This window comes from Ananas comosus, linkage group 20 (genome assembly GCF_001540865.1).
Source record: "Ananas comosus cultivar F153 linkage group 20, ASM154086v1, whole genome shotgun sequence".
Taxonomy (NCBI): Eukaryota; Viridiplantae; Streptophyta; class Magnoliopsida; order Poales; family Bromeliaceae; genus Ananas; species Ananas comosus.
Genome location: NC_033640.1, coordinates 790,140 through 805,491, shown reverse-complemented (window position 1 = coordinate 805,491; position 15,352 = coordinate 790,140). Strand labels below are relative to the sequence as shown.

The 15,352-nt window shown below is 36.6% G+C and overlaps 2 protein-coding genes across 3 annotated transcripts; one reads left to right on the top strand and one right to left on the bottom strand.

Moving 5' to 3' along the window:
- On the bottom strand, positions 78–5,809 carry LOC109725778 (riboflavin biosynthesis protein PYRR, chloroplastic). Of its 2 annotated transcripts, XM_020255127.1 has the most exons (10): positions 5,537–5,809; positions 5,316–5,488; positions 3,929–4,063; positions 3,272–3,371; positions 2,978–3,103; positions 2,033–2,346; positions 1,773–1,892; positions 1,246–1,491; positions 906–1,031; positions 78–625 (listed from the first exon to the last, which is right to left on the bottom strand). In XM_020255127.1, exons 1-10 carry the CDS (start codon positions 5,769–5,771, stop codon positions 368–370), a joined length of 1,833 nt encoding a protein of 610 aa, XP_020110716.1. In that variant the 5' UTR covers positions 5,772–5,809; the 3' UTR covers positions 78–367. The 2 variants fall into 2 exon arrangements, with proteins under 2 accessions (XP_020110716.1, XP_020110715.1); XM_020255126.1 differs by lacking the exon at positions 5,537–5,809 and having other exon boundaries at positions 3,929–4,059; positions 5,316–5,441.
- On the top strand, positions 6,735–15,064 carry LOC109725696 (basic leucine zipper and W2 domain-containing protein 2-like). Its single transcript, XM_020254988.1, has 8 exons — positions 6,735–6,848; positions 7,725–7,748; positions 10,127–10,232; positions 10,718–10,786; positions 12,204–12,697; positions 13,374–13,635; positions 14,076–14,284; positions 14,753–15,064. Exons 1-8 carry the CDS (start codon positions 6,844–6,846, stop codon positions 14,817–14,819), a joined length of 1,236 nt encoding a protein of 411 aa, XP_020110577.1. The 5' UTR covers positions 6,735–6,843; the 3' UTR covers positions 14,820–15,064.

The window sequence follows — 15,352 nt, the reverse complement described above, 5'->3', positions numbered from 1 at the left end:
TTTATTGAAAGGTATTAGCTAATTCAATATCATCTTATTGCCAAATGAGACACCATAAATAACTTTTTTTTAAAAATATATAATAAATTACATATTTGTTACACATTTACCCTCATACTGGCCTATAATTTTTTAACCGTCGGATTGTCTCAAAATTCATTCAGTATTACTAACAGTGTATCATATTAAGCCCTCTTTACTAGTACTACACGGATTTTGAGACAATTCCGACGACTAAACAATCACAAGCACATTGAACCCCTGCGCTTTTCAACTCCCTGATAATGTACTACCTCATAGGATATCTCAGTTTACTTCTACATTTTTCCCCCATTTTTTTTCTTTTTTTTTTTCGGTATTTTGTGAACTACGCCGACTCATCTACGCTCACTTTCGAGGCCTCTTCCAAAATCTCAGACCTTAACTGCATCAGAAGCCGGCCCAGATAATTGAGTCCTTCGCCGTCCCGGCCTCCGCCCCAGAAGAGGTCGTGGGGCGACGCCTCGACAAGAACGGAGCCTGCTGTAGAAAGAAGCATGGTTTGTAAATGCGGGTACGTCGCGAACTTGCATTTGAGAGCTCTGTACATGACATCGATCTTCGTTGATTCCCAGTCGGGTCGAACCTGAATAGAAGCGAGATTTGCATGAATAAGTGAGACACAAAAGATAACTTCGCGCGCATAATAAATATATTTATTTGCAAACTTTATGACATACATCATTTTTTCCCCCTAAAATCAATGTATTTTGGCTTAAGTTTTAGCAATTGTTACCTAATATCATTTACTTCACTAATAAACCACAAATTCCACAAAAAAAAAGGGACCATATACTCGTAGAATGAGTAGAAAATGCGACTAAATGATCGAAGCATAGATATCAATGATGAGTCGAAGATTATACCAGTTCAGGGTGCTCTCTTTGCAATTTCCGTCCCGTTCGTGCCGCTTCCTCGGGGCTTTTTGCTAACTGTATTTGTTCAACAAACTCTGCGGCCACGGGACTATCGACTCCCATAAATTTGTGCGCCTGCGAATATGTAGCTGTTATATTACTTGCATTTGCAGAAAAAACTCAAAGAACGTGAAAAATGTTAAGTTCCCTCTGGCATTGTTAACGAATTTCGAGTTTTAAATCTTTCCCCGAGTTTTATATCGCTAAACAAACTGTATGTATTAAATTTACAACAACTTCTAAAGCACGACAACCAATCATCACATACACCTAAAACAGAAGAAAATACCTGATAATAGTGCTCGACGCTTCGCCAAGTAACATAATCTCCATTTTCATCGGGCATTTCAATAGGATGAGGAGAGAAGTTTGAGAAGGCTCCATATGGATCCCATGTCTTATAGAACGATATGATATTTGTATCGTACGGAGAAACTGTCGGATCGACAGACGAAGTCTCATCAGCTGATGGAATCACAGGTGATAAATCCGGAATAGGCTGAAGATATCCACTGATCAGCATGTCTGGTCCAATCTGTAATGCACACGAATCACATTATATTCTATTAGATCTTAATTTCCAGAAGCATATTGAAGTTATATAAGCGGAAAATGCAAAACTTATCACAATTAATAGCAATAAAACTCTATGATTGGATGAAGCGACAAAATAAGTAGACAGGTTAAATTGCCCACTGTAAACAAAGTTCAAATTAAGTGCAAACATGTAACAATTTGTATCATGATCCAAACTAGTGTTACTCGGATAGCACATTTGGTGAAAAGAATTAAACGGGAATGAGCATTAAGAGTCGCCTGTTCATATGAAACGTCAATTAGATCAAGCGCTTGTGACATTTGAACCATCCCTAATTCACCAACTGGCGACGGAGCATTTACTCCTCCAATGATCTTTGGAGCAACAAATGCAAAAACCTGCAACAATACACAAAAAACTTTCGCGATGATGTAGTTATTGAACGAGTATTTTTTAGATGAAAATTTATCCCGAGATTCTTTGAGTAGCATTTTTAGACAATGTTCAACAACTATCCTCTAATCAACGAGCTGCATACCTTGTGAATTACACCAGAAGAGATGGCCGGCGCAGCAAGGGACCCACCACACTCCCACAGTATAGAAAGGTAGCCACGATCATAGCAATACGACATCACATCCCTAGGATTTAGTATGTCAAACTCCACCACCTCGACGCCTTTAGCCGCAAGCTTCTTCTGCATGTCTTTCCTAGCACCCCTTTGTGTGGCGACTATAGTGTATGCTTCGAAGACGTTCCAGAGATTCGCTTCCTCGGGAAGGTCAAGAGTTTGCGACATCACAATACGCGCAGGAACGTGGTGCCCTCCATGTCTTGCAGTTAGCCGAGGATCTGGCATTACACTAAAAGCATCTTAATTGAAATAAGGCATTAACACTAGGCCATTCCTTTTTTTCCCCCTTTTTTTATCTTTCCTTTACGCAAGTTATATATGATCTGGGCAACTAGAATGAACTTATTCAAGCCTCAATTGGTTACACTCCCCTTTGTTTCATGTCTTTTAAGACCAAATTCTGTGGGATGCAGTGGGCCAGTGAGTGATGCGTTATTTGAAATCTGCACATTCATGAAGTTCGTTTACCAGCAAAAAACAACAATTCAGTAATAATAATTTCTCAAATATTTCCTGTTCTGAAGAAGATGAGATCGAAAGCTTACGAATGATAAAAAAGAGATGTTTCACCTCTCGGCAAACTCCATCACATAGAATTTGAATTTGGAAGTGTAACCAACTGCACTCCACATAGAATTTGAGTTTGTACGTTCAATGAAACTATTCATTTTCTGATTGTTGCTAAAGGGGGGGAAAAAAAAGTAACTTCTAGAGTTTTTTTTTTCAGTCAATAGTAAAATTGAAGAAAATAATCAGTCGGCGCTTTAACTATGTAGAACTCAAGAAAAATATGCAAAAAAAAGAGCTAACATTTAATTGAAAATCTATATTCTTCTAAAAGTGGTGTACCATCACGCCGTACGGTATTTCCACCTACAACAATGGCGTCACTTCTGCCACGCAACTCAAATACTCGACTTCTGGATAGTTTGCTGCTTACCCAAGAAGCATGGCCACTACTAGCTGCAATTTTTCCTGTCAATGCCCCCAATAAAATGCCGCTAGTCAAAAAGAAAGTAAGTTAAAGTTGAACTATCTATAGAGGAAGCTCTTCACGCTATAATAATACACAAATTTAGGTAAAATATAGTATGTATAGTGATAATAGCAAGACATTGGAAAAGAACAAATATTATGGCTCACCATCTAAGGTCATAGCATACTTGAGAACAGAGAATGGAACACGAAAGGCAGCTCTATAGAGTAATGGAGCATTTACTGACAGGCAGGACTTTAAAGCTTCCTACAGTAAGAAATTAGAGAGATCAGAAAAAAACACACAACAAATTATGCAAAGAATTTCACAGGAAAGTTTCATGTATTTTGCATCATCAAAAAAAACTAGTTAACGACGATACAAGCTCGTGAAGTACAAATATCAGGATAAATTTCAACAAAATCTTCAAATTACTCTAATTTGAGGTTTTGGTTTCTTTAAGCTTCTGTTTTTCAGAGTAGATAAGCTATTCCATAAGCCAAGCCAAAAAGGCATAAAATCTTGTAAACATTTGCTGCTCCAACTACTTCATTAATGCCATTGATCTCGGGGTTGCGGGTGATAATTAAGGTAGTCATAAAAGACATTTCTTCTTTGTGCCTACAATTGACGAAAAAAGAAATGTAGTCTCATACAACCATTCTTTCATGAAGATCTAACTTTCGAGGATTTGAGATAAGCAAAAACATCATACAGCAAACAGAAATAACTGCTCATTAATTGGAAAGATAGTAGGATATTAATAATGGCGCAAATCATTATCTTTTTGGCTCAAAAACAATTTATGTACTTCACAGAGTCACCTCGAATATTTTACTCTGCAACTCCTCTCCAACGACATCAACTTGAATGCCTTCACTTCTTAGGGCTTGTATCGCCTTCCCTCGCAAGTGCGGCAGCGGCTGTCTGAGACCCACGACAACTCTTGAAATTCCTGCCTAACTCAAAACTTTAGCGTGACAAAGACGAGTTTCATTAAAATTTACACATGAAAGCAATTTTTTTTAAAAAAAAACTCCTCCACAACAAGCATTCAAAGGGCCTGTTTGAACCTTGCTATAGGTGTAGTGACGTTTGATGGAGTGTTAAGTAGTGCTATTATGAGAAGCACTATATCAATATCACTCAGCAGCTTCTTTCCGCAACAAAATCAGAAGCACCAAATTGGAGCTTCTGCTTTTCAGGCTCAAAATCTCAGTTTTGCTTGCCGCTGCAATGGAAGCTCCAAATTTTTCTGGCAAACGCTCTATGGAGATTGCTGCTTCTGGAAGCAGACGAAGAAGTGGGCCAAACAAGCCAAGATATCCCACTACAATGAGAAAATGACCAAAATTTCTCCAAAAATAACTAAATATTAAGCTGTAGAACCAAAAACCAAAACAAGATACTTAAAGAGGAGCTTACTAGAAGTTGCTCTATAGACTAATCCTACCGCAAATGTAATCTTACATTCTTCATATATCACTATCAATTACTAAAACAAGCAGAGCTGCTACAAGAGGAAATGTTGGATCAATGTGCTCCTAAAATGAAGATAAACTAAGTTTCGAAGCGTGGATAGGCGATGACAACAGAAAAAACCGATTCCGATTGCTATGATTATTAAAAATGATTCACAGGTGAAAGGTTATAAATCATAGTTCAATAGATATGAACAAGAAATTAAGCTACTAAAATAGAAGAAATTCATGAAGTGAGGAGATAATATATACTTCAAATGCAACCCAAAAAAAACCATTTTGAGACGGAAAATGAAGAAGAAACCAACAACTCAACAAAGAGAATACGCATAAAAAAAAAAAAAAAAATTATCCATGAATCCAAAGGTGACAATTTTAGTAGCTTNAGAGAATACGCATAAAAAAAAAAAAAAAAATTATCCATGAATCCAAAGGTGACAATTTTAGTTGGAATTCATAAAACAAAAAAAGCCCCCAGAACTCAAAATTTTCCTCTTTGATCCAGGAATCAACCAAAAAAAATGCAAAAAAAAAATTATCGGAGAGAAAAGATAACATTTTGGAACAAAAACAATACAAAAATTTGAAAAAATCAGAAAAATCCATTACAGAAAACAGGGAAAAAAAAAGAAAAAGAAGAAGAAGAAAAAAGGGCTAACAAACTCAACTCTAAAGTTTCAAAATTACCAAACAGAACTAAGAGAAAATTAGGGTTTTTGTTTATTCCAACCTGGACGAGGGAGGATACAGCGGTGTGATCCCCGTAGCAGTCCCCGGGCTCCAGGTTGAGGTAGGCGACGCCGCCGCGCGCGAGCTCTCCCGCCTCCTCCGCCGCTTGGAGCTCCGCGCACTTCGTCCCCTGCGCGTACAAAAACCCCTCCCCCACCACCGCCACCATTCCCCCTCCCCCTCCTCCTCCTCCTCCTCCTTCTCCGCCGCCGCCATGGCCACGGCCATGGGCGAGGTCGCTCCGAGCGATGACGCACCCGAAGTTAGGGTGCGGCGAGGTAAGCCCCGCCGAGCGGTCCGCCACCTCCGCCGCTCGCCGGAGGAGCGCCGCCTCCTCCGCCGCGGCCAATGCGACGCAGCTGCGCACGGAGAGGCAGCGGAGGCGGCGGGTCGCCGCCGCCGCCGCGGGGAGGAGCGAGGTGGGCGCGGGGGTCGCCGCGAACAGCGACGAGGGCATGGCGCGAGAGGGGAGAGCTATAGAGAGAGAGAGAGAGATTGAGGAGATAGATAGTATCCCTTCTATAATACTTCTCTAGTATACAGCTCCTTATAAACATATCAAATAACAAATATTCCTAAAAATTTAGTGATATTCATATTTACTTTCCAATTTATTACTTATAGAGCACTATTATTTTTTAATTAAAAATAAATATAATGACAATTTTTCCCTCCAAATCTCAATCATTAAAATTATATAGAAATGTCCCTCCAAAAGTATCTTATCGTAAAAAAATCAATTTAACACATTCACTAATCAAAATTAAGTATTTTACTTATAATTAACTATATATTTTTTTAATGGATCTTAACGGCAAAAGTATATTTGAAAATATTAAAACTTTTAAAGAAATAAAAATAATTCTCTTCATGCCACATAAAACGCCATGTTGAACAGGGAAGGGTGACGACTATGTTTTTTTTTTATATTTCATTGTATTTCTTTAATTTTCATCAATTCTAAGTCAAAAATAAGAATAAGGATATGAAATATAAATACAATAATTTAGTCACCATATTTGAATACAGTGACTAAACATGATCCTTTTTTGTCCAATGTGACGCTTTAGTGAAAAAAAGGAAAAAATTTTCTGTAAATATAAATCTCAGAGACTATTTATTAATTAAAAAAAAATTGAGGGGGGCTAAACGCCAAAAACAAACCAAAGTTCCATTGTGTGTTCCAGTGTTTATAGGCTCAGTTGCTTATTCGAGTCCATCAGCTTGTAAACCAATGAAAATTAGCCACGTGTCTGTTGTACTAAATTCCTACGTCCAGCCCTGTAGCGAATCCCCTCGTACCTAATTCCCTCCACCGCCTACCTAAAAAAAAAAAAAAAAAAATCGATTACTAAAATCCGCCACCATAAATATCTTCACAAAATTCCCCGTCTCTTTTTATTGCATTTCCCCGAACCCAATCCCAACCCTATCTCTATCTCTCTCGCTCGCGCGCGTGCGGAGGCGATTCCTCACGATCTCTCCCATCTCTCTCTCTTTCTCGATCCGATCCCTCTCGCTCGCAGTTTATGAGGTATCAATTCGATCTCTGTTTAGAGGAATTTGATTAGGTTAATCTTTTTTTTTTAAAAAAAAAATGGCTTTTTTGTGTTACCTAGATCCCGATCCGGGTGAATCCGCTAGGTTACGATCTTCGGATCTTTCTTAGCGTTTTTGATCTCTTGTGAACTTTTGTTTGGGTAGGAGGATGGGTTCTGGGTGTTGTTCTGATGGAAGGATCCGATCTTGGTTGAAAGTCTTCGCCAAGTGGGTCCAATCCCTGTTCGATTTGATTTTTTTTAGGTCCTTTTTTGGGTAAAATTGTGCGATGTTGACCTAATTTATGAGATAGCGATGAGAAGCAAATTGATCTTTTGTTTCGATCCATTTGGATCCGATGACTACGATTTTTTTTTTCCTTTTTTATATATCTTGTTAGTTCGGTTTTGAGGAATGGTTTTGGGTGTTCTTTTGAACGAAAGATCGGATCTTGGTCGAATTTTTTCCTTAATTCCTTTTTGATGAAAGAACTTGTAAGGGTTAATTTCTATTGTTCATGGTTTTGTTTGACTTCTGTTTCATCCTTTTAGATCTATTGGATGTTGTTTCTGAATTTTTTTGCTTTGTAGATTATTTTTGTAGATAAGGAACACTTGGATCTTTATTTGATTACCTTGATTAAGAACTTTATTCTCTACGGTTCATAATGTTAGGCCGAGAGTTATCTTCCTATACTATATATATTGTATCAGCAAATTGGATTTCTGTAGATTGAATTAGCTATTTGTCATACTTTGGAATACATTATTCGTTATTATTTTGAATTAATCGTTTGTTATTCCTTTTGTGAAATTGCTAATCTTAGCAGAGTGGATGAGACTAATCTTTGTCTTCTGTCTTCTGTTTACAGCTCCAAGGAGAAACCGACCTTAGGGTAAGTTGTGCTGTTTGCCTTTACCTCTATATTTTCGTAATCTTTTGGGGCTTTCTATTATGTGTGCTTGTATATATATATAGGGGGAGTGTGTGTGTGGAGAGAGAGAGAGAGAGAGCGAGAGAGAGTATATATATAGGGAGGGAGGGAGGGAGGGAGGAGAGAGCGAGTGAGCTAGTCTCCTATAATATCTATAGTACCGGGGCTCCGGTACTATAGTCTCGTTTTTAACCTTAGAACGTTCAAATCAACGGTCCACACTGTTAAAACTGATTTATGGTATTTGAAGTTTTTAGGAATAAAATTTTATATTTTTTCAACATAGTTTACTTTATGATCAAACCATTTCAAAATTGTCAATTTCAATAGCTACTATGGCAAATTTGTAATTTAACAGTGTAGAAGAATCTAAATTTATTTAAATTTTGATAGAAAATACTTCAAACTATCTAGATCAAGGTCAGCATTCTTGATTTTGAATTCATAAGTCCTATCCTTAAATTTTAAAGATTGTTCAATTTTCATCGTTCATTTTTTACATGATTTACTTACTAAGTAAACGATGTCGAAAGAAATTNTTCAATTTTCATCGTTCATTTTTTACATGATTTACTTACTAAGTAAACGATGTCGAAAGAAATTAAAATTTTATTCCTAAGAACTTTATATATCCTAGATCATATTTAATGGTGTATATTTAATGGTGTAGATCATTGATTTGAACACCCTAAGATCGAAAATGAGACTATAGTGTCAGAGCTTTGGTACTGTAGATATTATAATAGCTTCGTTCTCTCTCTCTCTCTCTCTCTCTCTCTCTGTATATATATATATATACGCACAGTATATGTACACACACACACACACACAATATATATATAGAGAGAGTAGGGCTTTTATACTCTTATGAGTATAGAGCTCTTTGTACTTATAAGTTGTTTTCAATGATAGAGCTTCCGAATCGATGATCCACACCATTAAATATAATCTAAAGTATTTGAAACTTCTAGAAAATAAATTTCACAATTTTTCAAAATTGTAATAAAGTCCATCAAGCGGACATAAAATGAAAGGTCAAAATTGAACGACTTCCTAAAAATAGATTATCAGATCCTTCAATTTAAAATCAGAGTTATTGATCTTTATTTCTATAGTGAATAGAGTGTTTTTTTATCAAAATTTCAATCGCTTTCGATTTTTTTCACACCGTTAAACTAGCAAGTATCAAATGCCGGCCGTTAAGAATTATCAATTTTAAAATCTTTTGATTGTAAGATAAATGATGTCAAAGAATTATGAAATGTGATTTCTAGATGTTTCAAATGCTCTAAATCATATTTAACGGTATGGATCGTCGATTCTGAAGCTTTATCATTGAAAACGACTTACGAGTACGAAAGCGATCATACTCATAAGAGTATAGTAGCCGAACTCTCTCTATATGTATACACTCGCAAATTTGAGTTATTAGAGGTGAGCAACGCAAAAGGATTTTATCTTGCTTTTCAACCTGTTTAGAGGACGATCTCAAATTTGTTTTTTTGAGATGCGCTGGCTTTAAGACATTTGCTTCTAATTAGCTTTGTAGTTTTGTATGCTTAATGTATTTGTACTCGACTTCACTGTTGTTGTTTATGAATTGCTGTTACTTTGGGGCAATCTCTTAGGGATAACAGCGAGATGAAAGAAGAGAGCAAAAGGGGGGATATTAATGTTTTGAAAATAGAAATTTGGGTTGGGCGGTTGGCTGAAATGCATAGATTGTGCACGTAGTTTTCTTTTAAATTGCAGAGATCAGGAGGCGATGTGTTACTGGGTTAGAATGATTTACAGTACTTAACTGCTGATTGGAAGTGAACATGCTTAAACATGCTTAAGCTAGGGCACGGTAGAAATGAACATGCTTAAACTAGGGAGTGAAGCTGTAATATTGAGAGCAAAAGAAAAAAGTGCCAATGCAAAACTAATTACAGAAACAAGAGCCAATGCAAAAATAATTACTGTAATTGTTAGCAATGTGCAACCAATACAAAGTGGCAGTTCCTTTTCTTTTTTTTTGACTGTAGGGCTTCCAATTATCTGTAGACACATGCACAAAACTCTTTTACTTAAGAATTGCATAGCCATATGATCCTCCCATAAGCTAGCAATAGCATAGCATCAGTTGTAAAAATTCTACATTGGTTTTATCTTAACTTCTGATTTCTGCATACTGATGAAATTAGTTAGAAACTTAAACAACTGACGTGTTGCAGCACTAGTCAGTTGCAGCACCTTCTTCAGAAGTTTATATTGCAGTGGTTAACTTTTAGTTATAGCTAGTTGAATTCATTGATTTTGAAGGTACAACTTAATAATTTTTACCCTTGCAAATGCAGAGGCACGCGGATTAAGACCCGCAAACGGAATATAACAACTCCTTTGGACCCTTCAACTTTTGCTGATGCAGTGGTCCAGCTATATCTGGATAATGCTGGTGATCTGGTAAGACTTGACAATCACATATCACTACTGATTATTTTGGCATTCACTATTTAATATGTTCTTCAACTATTACTTGCAATCAAAAAGATTTGATCTCGAGTGAATAAATTCTGTGTATCATTAAACTGTGTCGATATAGTTATAACTTTACTGATTTGTTGGAACTCGCTAAGCATTTACAAGGTCATAAATCAACTCCCATCTATTCTGGAGATAAAAGTTCATTAATTGAAGTCAAGGGAGACCCGCTACCTCATACTTAGTATTTAAATAAGCCTTGGTTTCTTGTACTTCGTAGATGCTATACCATTTACTCTTTGGCTAGTTTTTTACCTCATATTTAAGCTTTTTAAGGTGGTTTTTGTTGCTTTGTTTGAAGGTCTTTCGAGAAAGTATGGAATTTAGGTTATCATTCTTGGAGTTCAACGATTTTCTTATATAATAACATTATATCAGACTTCTAATTAGAAGGTTATTATTGGCAGGAGCTTGTTGCCAAAAGCATCGAATCTTCAGAACTTGACTTCTCACGGTACGGCGAGACCTTTTTTGAGGTACTCAACTCTTTGTTACATTGTTCTCACTTCTGTCTCTTATAATGTAAATCAGGAGGTGGATAAACTTGTGAAGTATTGAAATATTTCTGGTCATGCATCTTGTGTTTTATTTATTTGGGTTAATTTCATACAGGTCCCTGCAAATATAATGAATGTCAAATATATCCCTACAAAGTTTAGCTTTTATATGTTGTTCCTGCAAAAGTCTTGATGTTTTCAAATATGTCCTTATGGTTTGTTACCGTTAGAGAACAGTTTATATTTTCAATTTAGTGATCACAAATATATCCCTCCAAAAGTCATAGCAGTATAATATAAATAGGTAAAAATGTCAAAAACTAATCAGGGTTAAGTATTTAACCTGTGGTTAACTAAATTTTTCTAATGGATTCTGACGGCCGGGACATATTTGAAAACATCAGGACTTTTACAGGAACAACATATGAAAATTAAATTTTATAGGGATATATTTACAATTCACTATGTTTGCAAGGACCTGTATGAAATTAACCCTATTTATTTTTCTTTTACCTATGTATGCCTTTGGTCGGGACAATCTATTTTTGTATTCTTTTGTTTGATAATATGTTTCATTGATGTGAATTATGTTCTTTTTGTCATTATAATTATGTGTTTGACGATGTAAGCTGCAAATTTGATTTTCACAGTTGTTAGATTAAGTCCAAATCAATTATTTGTATATGTATCTGTAAAAAATTCCAATTTTCATAAATACCCTCTTAAAAGTGCATTTTCCTACACAGAGCGTGTCCTTAACCTAAAATATTGTTTACCAATATTTCTTTCCTGACTTTCAAAATGGTGTTAGTGTTTTTTAATTGGTGACTTTTAGTCTGACTCAGGTCATTGGAGAAAAATGCATTAGGGTGTGCTAAATTTAAGATTGGAATAATAGCAGATCGTTGCATGAGATCTAGGAGAAGTAAATTTGAGGATATTTTAAGCAATTCATCCTTGATATAACTATTTGATCATCAATTGTCCAATTTCGTGGATTGTTTAATCTCTCTTTAATCAATAAATTGCACTGGAGTTGGGGGTTTTCACTTCGGTCCCCAGCCTTCCAATCACGTTTGCATCAATTCATCAGCTAAGGTGAATTGAAATATTTTCGTAATTGGCAAGTTGGAAGTCCAAATATCACTTACAAGGCAATTAAATGACGACCACTTGAATATTTCTGTCCAATTTGATTGAAGAACTCAATCGGAAGTATATGATTGCAATGAAGTAAAGTAACTATGAACCCAATTGTGACAATTGAAAGGCTGTGGGGGGACAAATGAAACTAGGCTAAAAGGTTGAGGACTCCCACTGCAATTTACCTGTTTCCAGTTAGCGGTTTTGCAATTGGTTATTTTACAAAAGTTAATTAGTCATTCAATAATTTCAGGTTATCTTCATTGGTGGCCGCACGCAACCTGGCACAGTAAAGCCTGATGAAGGAGAGAGGCACTCCTTCTCAATTCTGGACTGCGAACCAATCCGTGAAGTCATCTTACCATATGTTCTCTACATTCAGAAAATCTTACGCAGGCGGCCATTCTTGATAAAGAGCCTTGAAAATGTCATGCGTAAATTCCTGCAATCTTTGGAGCTTTTCGAAGAAAATGATAGGAAGAAGCTTGCCATTTTTACATCCCTCACGTTTACTCAGAAGCTCTCGGGCCTCCAGCCTGAGACTGTGTTCCAGCCGCTGCTCAAAGACAGTCTTGTTGCAAAGGGGCTGTCACTTTCTTTCATGACTGATTTCTTTAAGGAATATTTGAAGGACAGCAGTTTCGATGATCTTATACTGATTTTAAAGAAAGGGAAAATGGAGGATAATCTCCTTGAATTTTTCCCAACTGCAAAGCGGTCCCCTGAAGGTTTCTCGGAGCATTTCAAGTAAGTTTTTTCTCGCAACTGTTTCTTCATCCAGTTTTTCGGAACCTGTAAAAAATTTTCTTCTTATCTAGTCATGTGTAAGAGATGATTTTCCTGATTTGATATTGTTCATGGCTCCTGCCAGGCTTTAATTTCATTGAAATGAACCGCCACCTCCATATGATATGTAAGAAGCAATTATTCATAGATTTATTTACAATAAGTTTGTGTGTTGCAAGTAATAATTATATTGTTTCACATACATTAATTTTCCATCTCCAATTCATTTTTTATATTCTTAATTATATTATTTCACATACATTAATATTTGCATCTCGAATCCATTTTTTATATTCTTGAACTTCGGAGAAATAAATCCTGTCGACAAAAATGCCTCTAAACGAAATATACTCTCCAATAGATTCATCATGAAGTTGTGAATTGCAAATTGAAAGAAAGCCCATTTCTTGCAAAATCCTCCCAAATATATTTTAAATCGTTGGCTTGTTTTGACTCATATTCAAATGTGCTTAAGGTTGTACGTCATCCCAAATTTGCATGCAAGGTGGTTGTTACTGATATATCTCTAGAACTTTGTTGGCTATTAGTCAAAACATCCTGTTATTTGGTTAGCTGTGCAGCCTTCGATTACTCTCCAATTTAGTTATCCCTTTCCTTTCTGGTTTGCTATATTCAGCAAAGAAGGATTGACAGCACTTGTCGAGTACAATGAGAAGAAAATGTTTGAAGTCAAGCTGAAGGAGATGAAATCCGTGTTGACTACCCTGATTGCAGAGGAGACCGATATTTCCGAAGTCATAGAGACTGTGAAGCAGCAGGCTAAAGAGTCAAAATTTCCTGATATAGAGGTTGTGCGCATGTTGTGGGATGTGTTGATGGATGCCATTCAATGGTCCGGAAAGAACCAGCAGCAGAATGTTAATTCCGCACTGCGCCAGGTAATTTGTTGTGCTTCTTATAGTGACAATACCGAACTGGGCAATGGCGTTGCATCTTGATGGATGTACGCTGTTATGATATACTTTTTAGCTCTTTAGTCTTAGAAGTATGTTATCTACTTTTTTTAATTAAGGTCCTTAAGGATATTAAATGCACAAAATTATCAATTTCCGCATAAGAATATTGTGATTTGCCTAGCCTTGCTCTGTAGCAATTGATTCCTTGGCCTCTTAAAACATGCGTATTCAAACATCATGCAACTAAATCATATTCAAGTACTCTAACAATGGTGAAGTCATCATGAGGTAAATTTTCGTCTGATTAATATATACTGACATTGAGAAGTCGCTCACTCCCGTGCTGAAACTTTTCAGCTAGAACAGAATGCATGCAAAAAAAAAGCTCATGTGTGCGCTTTGCATTTCTGTGATGTGTACAGGTGAAAGCCTGGGCCAAACTTTTGAATGCATTTTGTACAAGCGGCCGGCTGGAATTGGAGCTCATGTACAAAATTCAGATCCAGTGCTACGAGGATGCTAAACTGATGAAGCTGTTCCCCGAAATTGTGAGGTCTCTTTATGATCAGGACGTACTCGCTGAAGATACCATTCTTCTTTGGTTCCGCAGGGGCGCAAACCCTAAGGGCAGGTATGTTGTTTCACATACACATGCACACAAATTCTTAGCTTCGCTCGTGATTGCATACATGACAAATCCCATTCTTTAAAATTTGCCATGCGAAAATACCTTAGAATCTGCTGGTTGATCCATGATTTTTCATATACATATATATAATATAATGTATATGGGGCTTTTTCTTATTTATTCCTACTACTATTTAAAATTTTCAACTGTATCCGTAAATTACTAAAATAACCTTCTAAACTCCAAATCCTGTTAGTAAACCCTAGGGTTTGGGGTTATTTTTTAGGAATTTTTGAAAGTCAAAAAGGACATTTTGGTCAACCAAGGAGTATATTAGATATTTTTGAAGTTGTAAAGGGTATATTAGATATTATCCCTATATATGTCGTCCTATATTTGATGCTTGCTATATTTTTGTATTATTTGTGGCCTTTCCGATGATTTGCTTTTACTTTTGTAATCAATTTGCAGGCAAACTTTTGTGAAGGCCCTGGAGCCTTTTGTGAATTGGCTCGAGGAGGCTGAAGAGGAAGAATGAAACCATCTATCTGCCCCCTCCCTCTCTCTTTCGCTCTCTCTCTCTCCTCTCTCTGTGATTGTGGCATGGAGGAGGAATCTGAATCTCTGTAGCATTTTGCAGCAAACTCTCTTGCGAAATTGCTATTTAAAGCAATCTGTAGTATGTTACTTTCCTGCTCTGGCAGCACGTTTTATGTGCTGAAGATTGAAGTGGCAATCGTGTGTACTCGAATAGGGATTAATTCAGATTGAACTTTTTCTGCATGGATTGTGTTCTCATTAGGGTGTGTTTGGATTTCCGGTAATCCCACTTCCGTTCTACACCAAGTTTACTGAGAATAGAAATATTAGTTCTGCCACTTGCTGCGACGGTACCGACGAGAACTGTGAGCTCAGTTCCTTGAAAATAGTTTTCGAAAGATTTGAACTTGCCTGTCCTATCATGGCCGTGTGCAGGTCTTTTCTGTCATCTACTCATCTTCATAGTGTTTCTATTCTTATTGAACTTGGTTTATAGCCAATTACAATTTTATGTTTAATCTAAGCACCCTC